This window comes from Protopterus annectens, chromosome 11.part0, assembly GCF_019279795.1.
Source record: "Protopterus annectens isolate FY-2018-M chromosome 11.part0, PAN1.0, whole genome shotgun sequence".
NCBI classification, from domain to species: Eukaryota; Metazoa; Chordata; order Ceratodontiformes; family Protopteridae; genus Protopterus; species Protopterus annectens.
This window is the reverse complement of record NC_056745.1, coordinates 560,947,142-560,971,128: the sequence shown is the minus strand read 5'-3', so window position 1 is coordinate 560,971,128 and position 23,987 is coordinate 560,947,142. Positions and strand designations below refer to the sequence as shown.

Sequence of the window (23,987 nt, the reverse complement as noted above, 5' to 3'; positions counted from 1 at the left end):
GAATTGGTAGTCTATTCCAAAGATGTGGCAGTCACTGAAACAGGCCATACTTAGGTCCCTGGAATGGGTAGCTCTAATCCCTTTTGATTTATGGATGTGCAGCAAGTTCATTATGTTTGGGTCTGAGATTGTTCTGTAAGCCAGGCATACGTCTCCCCTAAGAAGTCTATATGATACAGAGTATAGTGACAGGGACTTTAGTTGGTCTGTGTAAGGCACATGCTGGAGTACCTCGAGTTTCTTTGTTAGAAACCTCTGAGGTCTCTCCAATTGCTGCAGGTGCTTTGTACGGTACACGACAAACATGGCATTATACCAAATTATGAGCCTGATTAGTGCCAAGTATAGAGGGCTTATAACTTCCTTTGCTGTCAAAGGAATCCCCTTTACTAATCAAGTTTGCTACTCAGAAAGCCTTCCTCACTACAGTAGACAAATGGTGCTCAAAGTTAAGGTAGCAGTCAACTTGTGATCCCAGATGCCTTACCACTTCATAGGTACTTAGGGTACTGCTGTTGATTTGATAGTGTGAAAGGACATTGATTTTGCCAAAGAGAATGATGATGCATTTCTTTACATTCAGTTTGAGACCGTGACTAAGACACCAGTCGCTGGTCTGTGTAAGACCCTCCTGGTGTACAGTGACATCATTTGGGGATTCAATAAATGCACACAGTTTGCAGTCTTATGCAAATTTGGTCTGCACAACCCCTTAGTTTTTACCTAAAAATCTGAGAAGTACATACCAAAATGTTGGAGGCCCAGCACTGACTCGTGTGACAGGTCTGTTGGTTGATGTGGAGTCACCCACTTTGATATTGTGTGTCATTTGTGAGCCAGCTGGCAACCCATTTTACAACAAAAGGGTTTACATTCAGTTTTCTAAGTTTATCAATAATGCCGGAGTGTAGGATTGTGTCAAAAGCCTTTGCCAAGTCGAGGTATGCTGTGTCCACAGATCTGCCCTCGTCAATGGCTCTGGTCATATTTTTGAAGAAATCTACTAGATTTAACAGGCAAGATCTGTCCTTGACGAAGCCGAATTGGGTTGGATCCAAGGTCTGGAGATCGCCTGTGCCTTTATTTATTGGTCCATAATTGCATGTTCCATGGCCTTATAGATGAGGCTGGTCAGACTTATGGGTCTGTAACTGCCCAGGTTTGTTAGTAGGCCACCTTTGTGGAGGGGAAAAACTGTTACTGTTCTCCATTCTGCATGAACAAACCCTGTGGTTATGCTATGATTGAAAAAGGTACTTAATGGTGGTGCTAGTTCATGTTTTAGCCTGTTTAGAAGACACCCTGGGATGCCGTCTGGTCCCACAGAGGCTGTGTTTTTTGCCTTGGATAAGGCTTTAATGACCTGCTCTTCAGATATGTAGGGTGGGGTGGGAGAATTCGGGGTAAGGCTTGTGATAAGTCTGGAGGGGATAAGGGAGTGACATTTTCACCAAATCTATCCGATATCAGGTTTGCCATCTCTGTGTGGTCAATGTGTGTGATACCATTAGTTACTAGTTCTGCACGTGCTTGGGACCTACCTTTTAGGCTACGTACGTAGCTATAAAAAGTCTTATGGTTAATATCCTTGGCTGCACTTGCTAAGTATGTCTCAAACATGCCCTTAGAGGATTTGACATGTCTTATCTGCCTGTTTTTTTTTAACAAAAAACATCTTTATTAAATTATCACATATGACATAGGCAATCTTACATTTATATAAATGAAAAACAAACACTCACACCACTTTAGTTGCAAACATTATGCATCACAGACACAAGTGAAACAACTGTAGTTGCAAACATTACACATCACTTACAATCTAACCAGTCATTGCCAGTTAAGCATCATAGAGCTCATTCGAATGCGGACTTCTTTTAAACTTTGTTCCTTCTCTGCATACAGTGTGCCCACAATTCCCATTTTTTCTGTGTAGTTTTCTCCTTTCCTTTTCTACAGATCCCAAAGTCCAGCTGTTTTATCTCTGTTACTATATTCACTACTTCTAGTAAAGTTGGTTTAGACCTCGATTTCCATTTTCTAGTAATTGCTTTTTTGGCAGCCACCAAAGTTAGACTCAGCAAGGCTTTACTATATCTAGGTAATTCCGATTCTGTACCATAGCTCAAAAACATCATCTCACCAGTCAATCCAATCTGCTCACCCAGCATCCCCAATAGAGCAGTCCGCAGGGAATCTTTAAAGTCTGCCAAATGATTGCACTCCCAAAAAATATGTTCCCAATCACCTCTTTCTTCCCCATCACACCTTCAACATTTGCTATCCATCTGAGAAAAAAAATCTTTGGGGCTCTACTTGGGGGATAAAAATACCTATGTAAACACTTCCACGCAAACATGCAAAATATTTTAGACTTTATTGCATACTTGGGAGATATTCATATATCCCCCCATTATCTCTTTGTAAATTGCTTATCCAATCTCACTCTTCCCAACCCTTTCTAATCTCGTCTGATCGATTCTTATACTTAATTATGCAATATTTTATATGCTCTACTAATTATTCCTTTTTAATGGCAGCTTCTGTTCTAGATTCCATTAAAAACTTTATCAGTGCTGGTCTTTCATTTAGGAGTTGTCTTATTTGCCTGTTGAGGGTGAGGAGGGTACTTTTCCATTGCTGGGGACTAGCCTTTGTTTTCTTGGACTGTAACTTTCTGCATTTACTGTAAAGTTTGTTGATGCCAGATGTCCACCATGGCGGCTTGTTTTTACTCGGAGCTCTGGCTTTGATTCTTTCTGGTATAGCCAAGTCTATACACTTATACAAGTGACTGTAGAGGGCTTTATGTAAGTTTTGGTGTAGTTACCACTTCCAGCTGGAGGTGGGGCTTGGAATGCATTTATACCTTCAACTAGGAAGGTATAGTTTGTCCTGGTGAAGTTTGCCAGTCTGACTTCACCCTTTGTGACTTCTGGTGTTAGTGCCAGCTCGAATGTGACCGAACTGTGGTCAGATTTAACTAATGAGAGTCTGACAGTTGCAGCAGTGCATTTGTTTGTCATGTTATTGAGGACCAGATCTAGTATGTTTGTTCCTCTTGTCAGGGTATGAACAAATTGTTCCAGGGCATTTCAGTTAGCAAAGTCAAAGAACTTTTGGGATAGTGAGTTAGGACTAGAGTAGGTTTCCTAGTTGATAATGGGATCACTGAAATTCTCCATAACCAGAGTGTTCTCGAATAGTCTGACGGACTCCAGTTTGGTCAAGTAGGCTTCATGTGTGTCATAATCCATGGAGGGGAGGTCTATAACGGGCTATGACTTGAATGGGGGTCTTACCCACAGTAACCTGAACTTGGAGTAACTCCATGGAGTTGTCCAGTCTAACTAGACTGGAGGTGAATTTATCTCGAATATGGATAGAAACATCAATTCCTTTGGTTCTCACATGTTTGTTTTGAGGTCTGAAGGTGTAGAGGACATTGTAACCTTGCAAGGCAGGGGTACTCTCTGAGGCCTCAAACTAGTTTTCAGTGACCGCAAAAAGATCTACATCTTTCAATGATAAACGTGCTTCCAAGGTGTGCAGTTTTTGGTTTAAGCTCCTAGCATTTATGAGCATGACCCTTATTTTGTTGTGATTGACAAATTTCACTTCAGTAAGTTTGTTTTTGAGACCTTGCCTAAAAAAGGCACTATGGGGAGGCAACAGCCTTTGCCAGCAGCCAAAAGCCTAGTGGTGCCCGGTGTAAACTGACACTTGCAACGCAGTGAGATCCGACTTCCCAGGATGACAGAAACTGGATCCCCTTTGAATGGTACCAAAAACTAAGCCAATTATTGAAACCAATCATTTTTTGTTCATACCGTGGAATCATTCTAGGTGAAGGTAGTATGCTGCTCAGGGCTAGGGACATACCTGCAAGAGGCACACACTCAGAGAGCTCAATCATGTCTCTCTTCATATAGTCCAGCGAGGTACTTCTCAGGTCGTTCACTCCAACCTGAACTACGACAGTCATAATGGTACTTGTTGCGGGGAGACCTGAGTGCATGCGTGATCTGCTGCCACCGGACAAGCAGCTACCCGTGACTTTCTCTTTGCCATTCTGGTGAGTGGGACATCTGTGTGTCTCTCAATGAAGTCTCCAATGACAAAAAATTTTTTTTTTGACTGTTACGCCTTACAGGCTTGGTAGGTGAGACACTGGTGTTACTGTATTTTATGAGGATAACCCAAGAGTAATGACTAACAGTAAAACACAATGAACATCTGTGTTAGTTGTAGTAGTCTTGTGTTTTGGAGGTCTCTGGTGTTTCAATAAGTTTTTTGAGATAACCTCCACATATGTTGATTTTTGTGTTTGATGCATATTATGTGTATGAGTATGAGTAGTGGTGGGTGTGTTGATAACCTCTTCATGTTACTGTTTTGAGTGCAAGAGAGCAGGGATTCAAGATCCTTGGTGTAGATACATATCTTGCACTCTGTACTAGAATGAATTACTAGTGGAAGGCTGTCAGTGTACGAGGCAACTGCTGGAGTGCCTCAGGGGACCTACGTCAACAAGGCTGGCAGGAGAAAAGTACAGTTTTGTACCTACCATAAATGTAGATGTCCGATAGATATGCAACTGCAGTCATAACATATGGGTTGTCCTGCCTCAGGCAGCCCTCGGTCGGCCGGATTCCAAAGTCTGGGTCCGACGTCGGCTGATGTCGCATTTCTCTCCGACGTCAGTGCAGCTGGAGTATATAAGCATCAGCCGATGCCATTTTCTTCAGTGTTTCTTGCCCCAGATGCCAGGTGCCCTCCAAGGAAGGCTGTAATCAAATTGGAAGACAAAAACAGGATTCCAGACAAATAAGTAAGCAATAAACAGATACACCATAACAGATATCCCCAGCTAAGAGAAACAGGGATAGGAGTGGACCCAAGGCATAGAGGGGTATGGAGGGAGGGAAAATCCGACTGCAGTTGCATATCTATCGGACATCTACATTTATGGTAGGTACAAAACTGTACTATGTCCTTCAAGAATGCAACTGCAGTCATAACATATGGGTTGAGTACCATAGCTTAGCTGGGGGAGGAGGAATGCTCTAGGAAAGAGATGGTGTGGCAATCAAACCCTGCAGGACTGCCGAAGCAAAGCCTGCTCTGGATCTGGAGTATAAAGGGAGATTGTAGTGTTTGGAGAATGTATGCACGGAGCTCCATATAGCAGCTTCTAGAATGTCTTTTGTAGGCACCCCTCTTAAGAATGCTGTAGAGGTGGCTGTAGCTCTGGTGGAGTGTGGTCTGACATTAGCTGGAACATTCTTCCCATGGAAGGAATAACAAAATCTGATGCAATGTCCAATCCATTTTGAAATAGTCTGTTTGGAAATTGCTTTTCCTTGTACTCCAGGGGCGTAAGCTACAAAAAGCTGAACAGACTTCCTACTGGTCTTGGTTCTGTCCAGGTAATAGCGGAGTTGTCTGTGAATGTCCAAGGTATGCAACAGTCTTTCCCCTTTGCTCTCAGGATTGGGGAAGAAGGTAGGCAGGTGAATAGCTTGATTTAAAGAAACCCTGGATACCACCTTTGGCATAAAAGTAGGGTTGGTTCTTAAGGAGACCCTGTCTCTGTGAAAGATTATGAACGGTGGTATTGCCATTAGGGCCTGTAGTTCCGAAACCCTTCTTGCTGAGGTGATTGCCAACAGGAAAGCTGTCTTCCATGAGAGAAATTGTAAGTCCACTGAAGCTGCTGGCTCAAAGGGAGGTAGAGTCAGTTTTTCTAGGACAAAGTTGAGGTCCCAAGCTGGCACTGGAGCCTTTCTTGGTGGCTTAATGTTCTTGATTCCCCTGAGGAATTGCCTTAACAAAGGATGTGAAAACACAGGTGGATCAGTGTTATATCTAGCTGAAATAGCTGAAGCATGTATCTTTATGGAAGAATAGGAGAGTCCATTCTGTAGCATATCTGCCAAATATTCCAGGATGAGTGGGATGTTCAATAATGATGCATCATGTCCCTTGCCAGTATTCCAAATGCTGAATCTCTTCCATTTTGCTAAGTAAACCTTTCTGGTGGATGGTCTTCGAGCTTCTGTTAATATCCGCTGAACTTCCTTGGAGAGAGATACATTGAGGTTATTCATGGAATCTCCCAGGCTGTTAGCTGCAGCGTCTGAAGGTTTGGATGCACTGTTTTGAAGTTGTGTTGAGTCAAAAGTAGGGGCCATTGGGGAAGGGCCCACTTTTTGTTGTGACATATGCTCCGTAGTAGTGGATACCAGTGTTGTCTTGGCCAGTCTGGAGCTATTAGGATCCCCTTGGGCCTCTCTGCTTTGATCTTTAGTAATACTGTGGTCATCAGTGGCAGAGGTGGAAATGCATAGATTTTTAGGGAGTTCCAGTTGAATGAAAGAGCATCTATTTTCCAAGCTTGTGGATGATATGCCCTTGAACAGAATTTTTGTAGATGATGGTTGAGGTGGGAGGAAAATAGGTCTACTTCTGGCCTGCCCCATGTCGAAGTGAGTTGTGTGAAGATTTTCGGATGTAACCTCCACTCGTGTGGATCTATGAAATTCCTGCTTAGGCTGTCCGCCAGCACATTGTCTTTGCCTGGAACAAACTGGGATTGCAACTGTATGTTTAGGCTTAGTGATTTTTCCCAAAGATTCATTGTCAGTCTGCAAAGGGGGAAAGAATGGGTGCCCCCTTGCTTGTTTATGTACCACATCACAGTGGTGTTGTCTGTCCGTATCAGTAGATGGCCTTGCTGAAGTTGTTGCCGAAAGGACTCGATGGCATGCATTACTGCCAGCATTTCCTTTTGGTTTATATGCAGATGTGTTTCCTTTGGAGACCATTGTCCTTGTATACATCTGCCCTCCATGTGCGCCCCCCATCCAAGGTCTGAGGCGTCTGTGGTCATGGTCTATGTTATCTGAGGTTTTTTGAAAGACATACCTGTGTTTGCCTGGCTTACCGAGGCCCACCATACGAATTCCTTTTGTAGGCATGGAATGAGCGGTATGGTTGTCTCTAGGTTGTTGCTGTGCTAAGACCATAGGCTTTTTAGGTACCATTGAAGCTTTCTCATGTGTAGTCTTGCTAATGGAACCAGGAGAATGCAGGATGCCATGTAACCCAGGGCCTGTAGGAATTTCCTTGCAGTCATCTGGGTGAGTTTTGCCAAACCTTTGAAATAATGAGTTAACTTCTCTTGCTTGTCTTCTGTCAGGTAAGCCATTTGAGAGGCTGTGTCTAGATTGGCTCCTAAGAAGGTTATTTGCTGGGATGGCTGAAGTCTTGACTTTTGGAAGTTGACTGTGTATCCCAGAGCCTGTAGCAATTGTATGACATAGTTCAAGTTTTTTGTCAAAATCAATTTGTCGTCCGCTTGTATGAGGCAGTCGTCCAGGTACGGGTAAATTTGGATCCCCTGGAGCCTGCAATGAGCAATTACTGAAGCCAGGCATTTTGTGAATACTCTGGGCGCAGTAGATAAACCAAATGGCAATGCTGAGAATTGATAATGCTCTGGTCCTGCAAGAAATCTGAGGTATCTTCTGCAGCTGTGTCTGATAGGGACATGCAGGTATGCCTCCTTGAGGTCCAGAGTAATCAGCCAAGACCCCTTGCCCAGCATGGGAAGGAGGTGCTGTAGAGTCAGCATTTTGAACTTTGGTACTATGAGAAAGGTGTTTAATGCGGACAAATCCAGTACTGGTCTCCACTGAGTTTCTTTTCTTGGAACAAGGAACAGTCTTGAGTAAAACCCCTGGCCTTGTTCTTGTTGTGGAACTCTTTCTATTGCTTTGATCTGAGCAAGCAGAGAAATTTGCTTGATAGCCTCTGCCCTCTGGTTTTGTGGTAGGTTTGGCATGCCTTGTTTTCTTGGTAAGGTATGAAAGTGGAACCTGTAACCTTGGTCTATAATGTCCAAAATCCATTTGTCCTTTGTCAATTTGTGCCAATTGTCTGAAAACAGAGATAATTTTCCCCCCAAGGGAGCTTCTATTTGCTCCTTGGCCAGCGGAAGTAGAGGAAAGTCATTGAGATTGTCCCTGTGGGGCAGGGGAGACCCCTGTGTCACTTCTTTGGTTTGCTGGTTGCCATTGTCGTCCCCTGTAAGAACCTCTGTATTGTCCTCTTCCTCGGCCACACCTGTTTTTGCCCCTTTGAAATCTTTCAGGATTAGGAAAGGACCAGTTTTTAGAAGGCCAATTCCTGCTGAATCTGGGTGGCTGAACCTGGAGGAAATCTTTGACCGTCTGAACTGATTTGGCTTTTTCCTCGATGGACTTTAACACATCTTTAGCATTAGCACCAAAAAGCTTGTTCTTTTCCAAGGGTGCATCAAGAAGTTTTGCCTTAACATGATCTGGTAGAGGTTGTTCTTTTAACCATGCATGTCTACGAATGACCGCCCCTGTCATAGCTGCCCGACATGAAGCTTCCAATGCATCATATCCACACTGCAAAAAGTGATTGCTGACTTGCTGAGAATTATGTACAGCTTCCTGCAAAGACTTCCTGTCTAAAGGTTCAGGAGAGGCCAATGTTTTCTGTAAATCATCTAACAGGTAATCCTGATATTGAAACATATGAAAGAGGCAATTCAGAGCTCTCATAGATAAAGTAGTGGAGGTGTAGACCTTTTTCCCCCATCTCTCTAATGACCTAGCTTCCCTGTTGGAAGGCAAAGGATTTTTGGAGGTGGATGCTGAAACCCCTTTAGGTCCCTGAGAAATAGTTTCTAAATCAACAGCATGGGCCCTAAAGAAATGAGAATGTGTTTCTGGGACCCTGTAATATCTGTCTGGCTTGGCCGGAGCAGGAGGAAGAGTATCCGGGGTAACACTGGAGTCAGAGTATAAATCATCCAGCACAGGAGGTATAGCCAGGGGCCTGTGTTGGGGCTTTTTAAGGAAGGTTCGAAGGCGCTTTCTGGAATCAGAATATTCCTGGCCTTGCCACTTAAAATGTTCCCTCATGGTATGCAGAACTTCCCCAAAAGAAATGTCCTCAGGAGGGGAGGCCGAGGGGATGGAGTCCTCTGCATCCAAGTCCTCATAGGTCTGGAAGAGCTCTTCCTGGCCATCGGAGTGAACAGAGTCCTCAGAATCTTCATCTGAAGGAATAGGGTCAGAGGGTTCAACCCGGGGCCTCTTATCAGAAGGAGGCTGGGATCCTCTCTCAGGATGGGCCTGTGAACCTCTAATCATGGAAATTAAGTCTGCGGCCATAGTCATAATTTGTGCTTCAGGAGAAGGCTGAGGTAAGGCCTTAACAGAAAGGTGCTTGGTCTTGCTGGCTGCCTTAGCATGTGTATAGGCCTTAATAGACATGGCCATAGGAGGCCTAGCAGCTCCACGTGCAGGAGTGACCTTATCTACAGCAATGGTCTCGGGCATTTCCTCGGTTTCAGTGTCCGGAGGAAAATCCATAACTGGCGTTGGTGTGGCCTTCGGTATCGGAGGTATCGGTAATGCGGTGTCTTCGGTTCGGAGCGGTGAAATAACCGTCTCAGGGGGAACCGGAGCACTCGCGGTAGGTTTTGGAGTGGAGTCGGTGGAAGACGCAGGCCGAGAATGTCGGTCCCGGTCTTTTCGTTTCTAGGAGTCTGCGATGTCGGAAGTTCCGACAGCATTGTATAAGCAAATTTATCGCCGAAGAAGTCTTCAGCGAACTCCGCCCGGCACCTGAGAGTGCGCTTATTGAGGCGAGCACAGGCGACACAGGCCGAGACGTCGTGGTCTGGGCCAAGGCAAGGAAGATAGTAAGAGTGGAAATTCTTATGAGGTATTTGTTTACCACAAGACAGACAATTGTTAACTTTTTCAGTAATTTCTGACATCGGCTGAGGCAAGAAAAGTTCCCCAATGGGGTACTTAGCTTTTTTGATGACTTCGGATCGAAGAATACAGGAGCTGACCGACCGGCACTTGCGAACTGCTTCTGCTTCGGGCACCGCACGGCAAGAAAGATTGAAGAAAATGGTGTCGGCTGATGCTTATATACTCCAGCCGCACTGACGTCGGAGAGAAATGCGACATCAGCCGAAGTCGGACCCAGACTTTGGAATCCGGCCGACCGAGGGCTGCCTGAGGCAGGACAACCCATATGTTATGACTGCAGTTGCATTCTTGAAGGACATCAAGGCTAGTCGACCTGTCCATAATGCTAAGCTGAAGAACTGCTATCGCAAGGGGGGCATTTCAGGACTAATCAAGGTGCTCACTGGATAGATATTTCTGCTATTTTTTTTTTCTTTTGCTTGTGGTTTAATAGGCCACAGCCAAACCTCTCAACTCTATAGATTTTTTACAGAATGTCCAGATTTTTGCCTTATATTTTTGGTCTGTTTTTCATAAAATTGTGGTTTTCTGGCAAATTAGAAGCAAATCATTAAGACTGAGGTTAGAAAATAATGTTAGACATTTGAGTTTCAGACTTCATACCCTTTGGAAAAATCAAATTAATGCAAAACTTATTATTCTTTCAACGTTCTAAGTTTGTAAGAGCAATAGTTAAAAATGTCCCTATTTTTTGGGCCTTTGTCTCACTTCTATTTATGGTTTTGTCCAAATTTCTGACTCTAAGAGGTTGAGAGGCATGGTCACAGCTCGATGAGTACTACACTTATGTGCTACAGCTGTATCCAAGGGAAAAACTGTCAAATGTATCTGTCGGTTAAGGAGCACACTTGCACAGCAGTGTGTGATGCTACACAATGCACAAACAAGCATAAACCTGTGCAAATGCAGGGTTTAAATACCACTCAGCACAGCTCCTCATGGTGTCCAGCAGAGTTCCTAGAGCAGCAGAGACCAGAAAAGACAAACTTTCCAGATTTTAAGTATTTTTCTTGGCTTTTTCGACCTTTTGTGACTTTCGACCACTGTTTCTGCTTATTTTATCCAAGTATTACCTGTTTTTACTGTTTTTTCAAGCTCAAACTGTTTACTGAACTTGCTAGTTTAAGTTTTGCTTAAAAGTTAAACTACAGGCTAATATTCTCAAGTGTACTAGCTTTTGATAGCATTTAGTCGAAAAGTACAGCATTTATTGTATTTTCTGTCTATCTGTGTAAAAAAACTTGAAAAAAACAAAAAAAATATCCTTGTTTTCCATACTTTCCTAGCTAGTGTTCCAGTGATCAGATTTTGCTGATCCCTGGGCTTTGTCTTGGTTCCTGTACTTCTCCATTTTCCTTGTTTGGTCAGGGGGACGTTTCTTTACTCACCAGTGAGAGTGGGGAGTACTGAGCTGTCTGTTTGTCCTCAGAGGAGTGGTTTAAGTCAGTAACTTGTAGTTCATTGGCCATTTTGGGTCATTTCCTGCCTTTTCCAGCCCCCTGCTATAAAGCACGCTTTGGTGGACTTTTCCAGCTGTAGAGAACTCAGCACAGCTCCTCGTGGTGTCCAGCAGAGTTCCTAGAGCAGCAGAGACCAGAAAAGACAAACTTTCCAGATTTTAAGTATTTTTCTTGGCTTTTTCGACCTTTTGTAACTTTCGACCACTGTTTCTGCTTATTTTATCGAAGTATTACCTGTTTTTACTGTTTTTTTCAAGCTCAAACTGTTTACTGCACTTGCTAGATTAAGTTTTGCTTAAAAGTTAAACTACAGGCTAATACACTCAAGTGTACTAGCTTTTGATAGCATTTAGTCGAAAAGTACAGCATTTACTGTGTTTTCTGTCTATCTGTGTAAAAAAACTTGAAAAAAACAAAAAAAAAATATCCTTGTTTTCCATACTTTCCTAGCTAGTGTTCCAGTGATCAGATTTTGCTGATCCCTGGGCTTAGTCTTGGTTCTTGTACTTCTCCATTTTCCTTGTTTGGTCAGGGGGAAGTTTCTTTACTCACCAGTGAGAGTGGGTAGTACTGAACTGCCTGTTTGTCCTCAGAGGAGTGGTTTAAGTCAGTAACTTGTAGTTCATTGGCCATTTTGGGTCATTTCCTGCCTTTTCCAGCCCCCTGCTATAAAGCACGATTTAGCGCGGAGTTGCCACAGGAGCACACAAGAGCAGCGGCGGTTAATCAAGGTTAAACTATTCGGGCTACCTAAAGTCCACTCTTCATTTTTCCCTTAGAACAGCTCTTCCGAAGCTGTACTGCTAATCTAACCACCCTATTCTATACCTAATAAGTTTAGATCTACTTGATTCCTAAGTGACTATTCTCTATCCGGATATCCTAGCACTTGCTCCCAAAGTACTCTTTACTCTGATATAGCACTTTTTATTATACATAGCACCCTACCAGCCTAATACCCCTTTTTGATCATCCACATCCCTTGAAGTCTTTTCAAACCCATCTACACAAAGTTTTTAACTTTTCCTTCCAGCATGTCTCGGGGTCAGTTGCTACTGTCCTCTCCTGCTCAGCTGATGAATCTGGGAATATTGAGGCAATGTTACAATTGCCTCACGTACACAGACAACCCTCTCCTTCTCCCACAAAACACAAACACATGCGACAGATGCAACTATATAGCCAAACTGGAGGCTGAGCTCTCTCAACATAGGACTGGCAAGACCAGACAGGAGGAGAAGGTAACCACACACACCACTAACCCAGTCTCACATAGCACTATCACAACTTCATATCATACACATAAACACAAAGACATACTCGGAGGCTCTGACCAAAAATCTACCAAAACAGCAGAGGCCACCAAAGCAGACACCCAAACAACTGCCACCACAGACCAAGACACATGCAACACATAGACCACAAAGTCAGTGTGCCAAACAGTCACAGCCCTTAAGGCCAAACACAACGCCAGACACTTGTCATAGGTGACTCCATAGTCAGACACACTGACGTCCCACTCACCAGATTGAGCAAGGAGAAGGTCATAGTAAGCTGCCTGTCGGGCGCTAGAATCCGCCACATAACGCAAGCACTCAGGTCACTCGACAGCACGTACAAGTATGACTCAGTCATTGTCCATGCTGGTGTGAACGACCTGAGACGCACCTCCCTGGACTACATGAAAAGAGACATAGAGGAGCTCTCTGATTATGTAGCCCAAGCAGGTATGACCCTGACCTTGAGCAGTATCCTACCTTCACCAAGAATGATGCCACAATTCAGAGACAAGATGATCAGCTTTAATAATTGGCTTAATCTCTGGTGTCATTCAAAGGGGATCCAATGTCTGTCTGCCTGGGATGACATGCTGGACAAGCCACGCTGCTTCGCAAGGGACGGCTTGCACCTGTCACCCCTGGGCTTCCGGATATTGGCAAAGGCTCTTGCCACCCCCATAGTGCCTTTTTTAGGCAAGGCTCAAATTCTAAACCTACCACCCTAGAACAAAACAAAGGAAAAAAACTAAGGGTAATGCTGCTCAATGCCAGAAGTCTCAACCTCAAGATTCACGCACTCTAAGCCCTTCTCAGTATGGAGAACATCGATGTCTGTGCTGTGACCGAAACCTGGTTCAAGGCTCCTGAGAGCACCCCGGCACTATCAGGTTTTACCTCATATCATGCATTCCGGCCCCAAAATCCGAACAACACCAAGAAAGGAGGAGGGGTGTCCATATTCATCAAAGACACCATCACCTCCACGTTGGTGGCAACGCACGATGCATCAGAGACCATCCAGGTGGAATTAACTGTAGGCAAGACTGCTCTGCAATTTGTAGCATGTTACAGGCCACCCTCTCAAACTCAGAAACCTCACACAGCTTTCCTGAAAACTCTGGAGGGGATAAATGTAACCCCAAACACCATCATACTAGGTGATTTCAACTATCCGAATATAGACTGGGATCACTACTCAAGCCCAAAGGTTCCTAGAGTTCATAAACTCAAATGCCATGGAACAACTAGTCACCATATCCACAAGAGGCGAAAACATACTAGATCTCATCATCACGAACATGGGGTCACAATGTTCAACACCGGAGGTATACCCCTCATTGGTGAGGTCAGATCATAAACTAATCTTACTGCAAGTCCACATCCCGCCCCCACCCCAGATAAAAAAGACCACAGTGAAGAACTTCTCTAAAGCCGACTTCACACTTCTTAGGACTGGTGTGGTCTCTTTCAAGGCCCCCGAACCAGCGGAAACCAACACTAAAGCCGCTGAATCACATACAAATGCCTTCTACCAGCACCTCCAGGACTGCATGGATCAGGCAATCCCAAACAAAACAAAGACTCTTTGTACCAAAGGCAAGCGTCCAGTCTGGTGGACCCCAGCCATAAACAAGCTCTACAACAAAAGGAGAAAGCTACTACAAGATAGAGCAAAATCCCTAAAAGGGAAGACACCCTTGATCATTATAAGTAAAAAACTAAGAGCTCTCGTAAAATCATCCAAGGCAAATTTTGAAAGAAAAATCACCAAGGACTCAAAAGACAATCACAAGGTCTTTTTTAGTTATGTTAGAAACCTGGGAGGAAACTCCCAGACATGCTCAGAACTAGTTCAAAATGATGTAAAGATCACTGAACCTACAGACATTGCCAACATACTGGCTGACAGGTTCAGTGCAAATTTCTCCCCCCCCCAAAAGGAGAAATATCTATACCAGAGGATTGTAGCCTCCCAAACATCTCAAATGCTCAGGTGAGAACAGCTCTCTCCAAGGCAAAAAACACAGCATCCATGGGACCTGATGGTGTCCCCAGTTGTGTGCTCCACGAACTCATTGAGGAATTAAAACCGCAATTAGGGCAGCTGTTTAATTTTAGCCTCACCTCAGGATACGTACCCAAGGAGTGGCGTACGGCAACTGTGGTCCCACTACATAAAGGCGGTGCCTCCACCGACCCTGGAAACTACCATCCCATCAGCTTGACAAGCCTGGTCTGCAAAGCTATGGAGAGGATCATAATAGAACTCATAAATAAAGACATAGGGGACCTGCAGACATTGGATCAAACCCAATTTGGCTTTGTCAAGGGCAGATCATGCCTCTTAAACTTGGTTGACTTTTTCGAAATAGTCACCAAGGCCATTGATGAGGGCAAGGCAGTCCACACAGCCTACCTTGACCTGGCAAAGGCATTCGACACAATACCCCACTCGGGCATCATAGAAAAACTCACCAGCTTAAATGTAAACCCATACGTCACAAGATGGGTTGCAAACTGACTAAGTGACAGAACCCACAGGGTCAGAGTTGCTGGCACCATGTCTGATTCCAGGCCTGTCACAAGCAGTGTCCCACAGGGCTCGGTCCTGGGCCCACTCTTGTTCGGCATCTACTTTTCAGAAGTACAGGCAAGCACAGGAGGATTATGGCTGACAAAGTTTGCAGATGACTGCAAACTGGGTGCCATAGTTGAAAACACATCAGACACAGATATCCTTCAGAAGGGTCTCATAGAAACGGATAACTGGTGCCAAAGCCATGGCCTAAAGTTATACGCTAAAAAATGCATAGTCATACCCTTCGGGAAAAACAAGTTTACCCCCAGCTACCATATAGGTGGCAATCCACTAAGCACAGAAGAGGTTATCAGGGATCTGGGGACCCAGGTTGACAGTAATCTTTCATTTGACACCCACGTTGCCAAAGTAGTTAGGAAGACCTTCTACACTGCCCACCTGATCATGAAGGGATTCACATCTAGGTCAAGGGAGGTCATCATTCCCCTGTACTCATCACTCATCAGACCGATGATTGAGTATAACGCCCCATTTGGAATGTATCTGACCCGACACCTGCAGCAATTGGAAAGGCCCCAAAAGTTCCTCACCAAAAGGATAAAGGGTCTCAAAAATATGTCCTATGCTGCCCGACTGAAGGGGCTCCAGCTCTACTCAGTCGCTTACCGACTGCTCAGAGGTGACCTGTGCCTGACATACAAGGCCATGTCCAACCCGGAATTAATGAACATGCTTCACCTCAAAAAATCTAAATCCATCTGATCTACAAGAGCACGAGACTTGAACCTTGACACGGTCATAAATAGGACGTGCTGGAGGGACAGATTCATCACCCAGAGACTCCCTATGCTGTGGAACAAAATCCCGGTACATGTGAGGCAGAGCACCTCGCTGGCTTTGTTCAAGAGAAATCTTGACCAATGGATGGGAGATCGCAGGTATACCCCAGGGATCACCTCAGTGTCACTGCTTGACAGAGGCACAGCTAAATAATGGGCATAGTATCCTTCAAACTAAAGGGGTGGCGAAAGTCACAAAACTCTGGCTAGGCTTATAAATGCCCTAGGGCAGATAGCCTAGTATGAACCTATGAACCTATAAGCTAAAAACTTTAAAAAAGGTTCAAAAGGACCAATAAGGATGCTTACTCCAAGTCCTAGACCAATCACCCTTCACCAGGCAGATTCCAATCAGCACACACCTCTCACTAGAGTGCAGAAGGATCCCTTCCAATCAATGGTGGCCTGGAAAATGTGCTCAGAACAAACAGCCACTACAAACAGACCTATATGCAGCAAACCTGTATCTGGACTATGCTACACCTACTAGCTAACCCTAGTTTCAGTGGGAGACACTAGATAATATTTAACACAGCAGAAAAATAGCAGAGAGAGAGAGACACTAAAAAAAAAACATTTTAAACAAAAGAAAAACCGCAAGTAAATTCTAAAGAATGTTTTAAACAGCAAACAAATCCATTACTTTAACAATCCATGGCGGGAAAAATAGAACAAGCAGAACAGATTGCTTTGCAAATACTTAAACAGTGAAAATAGCAAAAAGAGCTTTGAAAACAATGAAAACGCAACTGAAATATGATTTAACAGGCACAGTATGGCAGACAATTGCAGTATAACAGTGCAGTTTAGTAAACAGTATTTAAATATTTATGTTATTTATTTATTTATTTAAAATTTGTTTACCAGGCTAGTCCAACTGGATACATTTCCATTTTCAGCAGAGGCCCAGGGAGAAAAGCTCCACATTGAAGTTAATACAAACAAGTCATTTACATAAAGAAAGTAAGTAGTTAGTAAAATACCAACAGAAATAAGGTTTAATCTAGATTATACTAGTTGAAAATATATATTAGGAAGGACACTTACTCTAATTTTCTTTACAGTACAAGATAGGGGAGTTATACTTTAGTAAAACATTCATGAAGAGTCTAATTGATTAAGTAAGTATAAACCATAGAGAGTTCTATATAAATTCATAACAGAGGCTGATTAACAAGGGTGATTTAGAGAATGTCTACTCAAGGAGAGAGGTGAGAGAGGGCGATTCAGAGAACAGTAATTAGTAGAATCATAAGATTAGTCAGGATTGATGCATGGGCATAGCCAGAGTGTTTTTAGATGTTGTTTGAGCTTTTGTTTAAAGAGGAAGGGTGACGAGGTAGAAGTTAGAGTGGTCGGTAGAAGATTCCAGTATTTACCTATGGTGTTGGAGAAAAGTGAGTCACCTGCTATGTTATTGGACTTACTTAACTTCACAAGAAGTTTGTTAGAGGAGCGTAAAGAATTTAGGTTAGAATAGGGAGAAATCAGGTCAGAAAGTATAGAGGTATTTTTTGGTTGGTAAAATATCCTATGAACAAAGGTAAGTTGGGAGAGTAATAGTGTATTTTTTAGCTCTAGCCAGTCTAGTAGTTGTAGATTCTGACAGTGGTGAGTTCTAAATGGGCTTCCGGTGGCAAATCTAGCAATGCTATAGTATGCATTTGCTAGTTTAGTGAGGTTATTTTTCTTTAGGTTAGTGTATATGGATGAAGCATAAAGAAGAGTAGAAATAAGATGAGAGTGAGCAAGTGTGATTTTGGCCTGTGGAGTTAAAAAGGTTTTAATTCTATATAAGGAGCCGAGTTTTCTATTTACGGTTTTAATAGTGTTATTAATGTGATTATCAAAAGTGAGGTTATTGTCAATTATAATACCTAATAGCTTAGTGGTAGAGTCAGGGGCTATATGTGTGCCATTGTTGGAAGTAATAGAGAAGTCTATGAGGGAGACTTAATATTAGGCCTAAAGAGCAGGAGTTTGGTTTTATTGACATTCAAAAGGAGGCAGCGTTTCAAGAACCATGCCTCAACTGTGCTAAATACATTCTGTGTTAGGGTTTGTAGTTCAGGGGAGGTGTTAGCAGTGCATATGAGTGTTGAGTCATCTGCATATTGAATACATGTAGCTTGAGGTATTGCTGCATGTAAGTTATTTATGAATAAAGAGAAGAGGAGAGGTCCTAGGATGGACCCCTGTGGGACTCCAAGAGAGACTGGCAGAAGGGATGAAAGTGTATTATCCCAGAGAACTTCCTGTTGCCTGTTATTAAGGTAGGAAGTGAACCATTGAATAGCTTTGGTATCTAGAGAGAGGGATTCAAGGGTTTTTATGAGCATATTGTGGTTTACCATGTCGAAGGCTTTTGACAGGTCTATAAAGAGTGCTGATGACAAAATACTATTATTGCGGTTTCTATTTATACACTCGGTAAAAGATAGGAGAGCTGTTGTAGTACTATGAAATGGCCTAAAGCCATGTTGGCAGTTGGCTAGTAAGTTATATTGAGTTAAGTGGTGCATTAGCTGATGATGAATACATTTCTCCATAATTTTTGCTAAGGGTGATAAGAGTGCAATAGGCCTATAGTTAGAATAGTCATTTGAGCTACCTCCTTTATGTAAAGGAATTACGTGGGAAATTTTCCAGATAGCAGGGATGGTGCCTTCATTGATAGTTCTATTTATAAGGAGAGATATGGGATAAGCAACTTCTTCAGCTGATTTCTGAAGGTATTCAGATGGTAACTGATCTGCAGATGGGGTACAAGGTTTGAATTTTTGGATGAGTTTTAGGATGTAGGAAGTAGAGATGGGTTGTAGTTGGAATATAGGGAGATTAGTAGATGTACCAGTAGGAAGGTTAGATTTGTCTATTGTGAGATGACTTGCTAGTGAATTAATTGTGTCTGTGAAAAAGGAGTTAAAGGCATTGGCAGTTTGATGTGAGGTATTCTTTTCGGGCCCTGAAGGTGAAGGTGTACTAGAGTGGCCTGGGTGTAGGAGTGAATTTAGGGTTGACCAGAACCTTTTGGGGTTGTTATAATGAGTTTGCTGTAGTTTACAGTAATAGTTCTTTTTATCTGTAAAAACAGCTTTTTTAGTGCTATTTCTTAACTGTCTAAAGGCTTGTTGGTCTGAAGTAGTTTTTGTATTTCTCCATTTAGCCCAAGATTTATTCCTAAGTAGTATTTTTTGTCTTGTCTCTTTGGACAGCCATGGGGCAGGTTTAGATTTAACTCTGATAGATCGTTTTGGAGCATGTTGGTCAAGGATTGATAGGAATTTGGTATTGAAATATGCGATAGCATCTTCCAGGGTTAGGGTTTTTAGAAGATTCCATTTACAGGCTTTTAATTCATTTTTGAATAATAATGGGTTGAAGTGTTTCTTGCTACGTGAAACCCTGTAGGTAGGGGTGTAATTAATGTCACTCTTTTGTTTTATGATGTAAGTATTCAAAGAGGTGGCAGACAATAAAAAGTGCAGTAAACAGTATAGTTAAGCAAAAAAAAAAAAAAATGCAACTTATGGTTTTTGGGAAGCTCGGAAGCCTCTAGCAGTCCAGTACCTCAGCTCAGAGTTGTGGCTGGAAGCCCACCTCTGTTCATCTCGGTACAAACAAATCAAAATTCTATTTAGTTCCTTTGATTACTATGTTATGTTATGAAAGTAATTTTCCAAACTCATTTGCCATTGCTCTCACCTTGTTCTTGATTTTTCTACGAATTTTTTTTAAAGCCTTCTCCTCTGCTTTTGTCAGCGGCAGCCTATTAGGAACAGGGTATCCCTCAGCAATTAGTGTTCGTTTTTCCTCTTCTGTAAGAGTCAAAGGACCTGTACCCTGAAGCTTCTGGAAGCAATAAAGAATATGTGACATGATTCTGTGTAACTTTAGACACTGTAATGCTGCATATAAACAATCCAGATTTCATTCCAGTAAGCAATTCATTCACTTTTGTTTACTTGTGCAGAGTGCTTACACAGCATAAGTCAAAAACAATACAATAAACTCATAAGAGGCAAAATGCAGATCATCACAAATGCAGCATGCTGTACATCAAACATCAGGGAAGAATGGAATCCAAGTGTGGCGGACCATTATCTACACAAAAAAATCAAGGTCAAATGGTAGCTACCAAAGGCATATCCTGAAACATTAAAAACTACCAAAATGAGACAAACATGAACAGGGATCAGTTAACCTTATAATCAACATCTATGCATACTGAGATACGAATCCCTGTTACAGAAGTGGAGCTAGGGTGGGGGAAGGGTATAAGGTGTTTGCTGGAGTGAGAAGTCGATCAAGAGTTAATGCAGTACCTGCATTCATTTCAGTACTGGCATTTCTGAATGCATTTCAGTACTTCTTGTGTACTGAGTTACAGTTGTAGCTAATGCATATAACAGCAAAAAAAGATTTATTTTCCTGTAACAGCAGCTGAGGGTACCTTTGTGTCTTTTTTTATTTTTTTTTTGCAAAGCAAAGCTAAAGATGAAGGCACCAGGCAATAGAGAAGCCAGCTACAGCTCTGACCTGTCACATAACAGGCATAACTTTTAAAAAACATAACAGAGAAGTTCAGCAAGTAGAGACTTTTTTAGTAAGTCAAGTGGAACAGGGACTAGTTAGCAAATGGAGACATGGTAATCAGCCAGATCAGACAAGAGTAAAAAGGCAAGCACACAGAAAAGCAATAAGGATGTAACTTGATATCGAGTGGGATGGCATCTGTAATGTGTGCGAGTAGGACAGAGACACTAGAAGCCTCTCTTCTCATATCAGTCCTCAGCTTCATGACATTATGGAAATTATTATATTAAACATTAACAACATATGGCAGCAGGAGGTTACAGGATTCATGGATCGAGCTAAGCACCCCGGAAGCCTGTTACTTAATAACAAGTTATCATTACTAACTAGAGTACATATTATTTCATTAGAAACTGTCAAAACAGTTGACTATAAAGTGAATGCAGTAATGGAAGTACAATCCTTAAACCACCCAATTCCCATTTCTACTTTTATTTATTTACTTATGCAGACTTGCTAACTAAGTTGGTTCTGCTGTGTAACGTCTATCTGCACATAGGTCCAGACAGAAAAGCTCCACAAAAGACAGCAATGCATACTTCATATTTGAAAATCAGAACTGAGATATAAAATTCTGAGATGATACACAAAATATCTGCTGGACTAACAAGACTAAAACAAACAAGATAAAAAAAACTGAGGCAATGCACGGAAAAACTAACATCATTAGTTGTCAAACTTGACAAAGTTCTTGTTGTTCTTTTGGCTTTTCCCGGTTAGGGGTCGACACAGCGGAACTCTGGTTCGCTAATGATTGGCAGTAGATTTTTTACGGGTGCTGAGGTGCCAGCTTGACGTCCAACCTTCAATGAAGGCACGCCCATTTCTACGCATGTCTTTCGAACGCCACTTGATCGCAGGGAGGACATGCAGACTCCACACAGAAGGCGCTCCAGACGAGAATCAAACAGGAAAACCTCTTGCTGTGAGGCAACAACGCTACCGCTAAACAAAGAAATACAGTAAGAATAAACAGAAATTTTTCATGGTTAAACTGTGGGAATCTCACTAAATATCTGTGTGTGGGTCAGGCAAAGAAAAATGTATCTACACAGAGATGTGGTGGGTTAACAGACTGGAGGTGGATCTTTCTCACCAGTTCCTTCCATTAGGATGTGCTTAGCCACTATAACTCATGTGCTGCCATGTGACTAACACAATTATTTTACAATTTAATTTCACTGTTACTTGCTCTATGTTCCCTGAAAAAGATGGCAAAATAATCTACTGCTTGAAGATTATTCAAACCATCAAGACAAATGGATGTAAATGCCTGGTTCTTTCAGCATTTTAGATGCTTTTGTCACGGATTTTGTGAACCATGTCAAAGTGCTAGCAACTGGTGTGTGTAATATGAGTTAGACAATGAATGAATTGAAAGGTGTTAAATTACAGACACTGCCCAGTAAAAAAAAAAAAAAAAAAGTATGCACTGTTGTGAAGCAGGGAGTGAAAAAAAAACACCACCATTTTTTACACTCATTAAATGCAGATTTTGTTGTTTAGCACACAAAATAAAAACAGTAAATAAAAAAGAAAAAAATCCCGTCAACTAGAAAAAGTAAGTGCAATAGCAGTTAAAAGGACTGTCATTTTCCTTTCCCCTCGCCAAGTGTGGCTTAAAAAGCCATGTTTATCAAGGAGGGGTAAAAGTAATGGAATTGAAAGAAAGTGTGTGTGTGTGCGCGCGCGCGCGTGCACACGCATGTGTCTGCATGCATATGCATAAGTGAGTAGGATTCACAGGCTTCTCTAACATTTTTTACGCAACAATTCAACAGTGCAAGAGGCTTTCCATCAACATCAACACCCATTATGTGAACAATAACTATGAAACTACAATCACTATAACAAAAGGGTTTCCATCACCAGCAATATCTACTATGTGGACAGTTAGTATGAAAGTATAATGTCTGGCTTTACTGACTGTAATGCAAACCAACCTACCAGAAAATAAAATTCTTTTGAAGGACACAGTAAGAATGAGGGAAAATCAGGGACATTCTGTAGAATTAGACAAAGATGAGTGGAATGGGGGAGGGAATTGCAATGCCTTGTACTGTATGATTTTTTTTTTTTTATTCATTTGATCACAATGAGATACATGAGGTGCAACCAGTCAAGGGAGTGGTTGCAATTCCTGAGCACGTGTTTGTGCTTCTATGTTTGGTCTGTGTGTGTGTGGACATGTGTATGTGTGTGCGAGTCTTTCTGTGCCTCTGCATGTTATGATCCCGTTGGACATTACTGCTTGCTTGTGTGGCAGACGCACTTAAAAACAAAATTAGATTGATGGGATACATGTCATGTGTTTATTCGGGTTTCACTAAAATAAGTATCAGGTATTTTATTTCATCAGTTTAATGCTTCATCAAAAACAAGTTCACCGTAAATGGTGAGATCACTGAACAATGAGGGATAAAAAGCTACTAAACATTCTTTGTTATACAATCATAAAGTTAGTATATTTAGATGTGTGTGTGTGTGTGCGCGCACACATTCAGTGCAATGGATCTTTTTTCATCTTTGTTAGTTCTGATACAACATTTGATGACATTTATCAATACACCAAGACTGATAACATGTTTAGGAGAAAACTGGCAAAGGAACCAAGGTACTGGGAGCAAATAACTAGACAGAGAAAAGTAATAGAATGGGAAGATGCCAAGAACTTATTTGGACTACAGGCTAAAGATTGCCTTCCATATGAAGGATTGATACCAGAGTATAGGCAAAGAGAAAGAAATAGGGAGGTCCTAAATGAAAAACCAGCACTGGTAGAGCTTTTAGTATAATGTAAAACAACAGTTGCCATGAAGAAAGGAATGACTAGTAGTGCATATTGCATGATAACTATAAGAATCAATCGGAGGAGATTAGGAAAGACTGGGAAGACAGATTAGATTAACAATTCACAAAGAAACAAATATGGGATTAGATTAACAATTCACAAAGAAACAATGAGGGGATATATGCATGTCTCCCAAATATCAAACAAAATCTAGAGGATTTTGGATCAAGTGCTTACATAGGTATTTTTATACCCCAAGCAGACTTCAAAGAATTTTTCCTCAGGTAGACAGCAAATATTGGAGGTGTGATGGGGCAGAAAGAGGTAACTATGACATATTTTCTGGGAGCGTAATGAGTTGGCAGACTTTATAGATTCCCTGCAAACTGCTTTGTCGCGACGCTGGGTGTGGAAGTTGGAGTAACTAGTTAATTTGTTTTCTTGAGCTACGATATAAACTCGGAATTGCCTAGATATACTAAGGCCTTGCTGAATCTAATTATAATGGCTGCCAAATAAGCAATTACTAGAAAAGGAAATCAAAGTCTAAACCAACTTTACTAGAAGTAGTGAAGTTAGTAACAGAGTTAAAACAACGGGAAATGGGATCTTAGAAAAGAGTAGGAGCAAATGACATAGGAAAAATTGTGAACTGTGGGAT

General features: G+C 42.1%; 1 protein-coding gene across 1 annotated transcript in view; it reads right to left on the bottom strand.

Moving 5' to 3' along the window:
• Positions 1–23,987, bottom strand: part of CREB3L2 (cAMP responsive element binding protein 3 like 2) — a 2,450,910-nt gene that overhangs the window by 1,442,723 nt on the left and 984,200 nt on the right. The window contains exon 5 of the mRNA XM_044087227.1: positions 19,645–19,791. Coding sequence (XP_043943162.1) covers positions 19,645–19,791 — 147 coding nt within the window. The remainder of the gene's footprint in view (positions 1–19,644; positions 19,792–23,987) is intronic.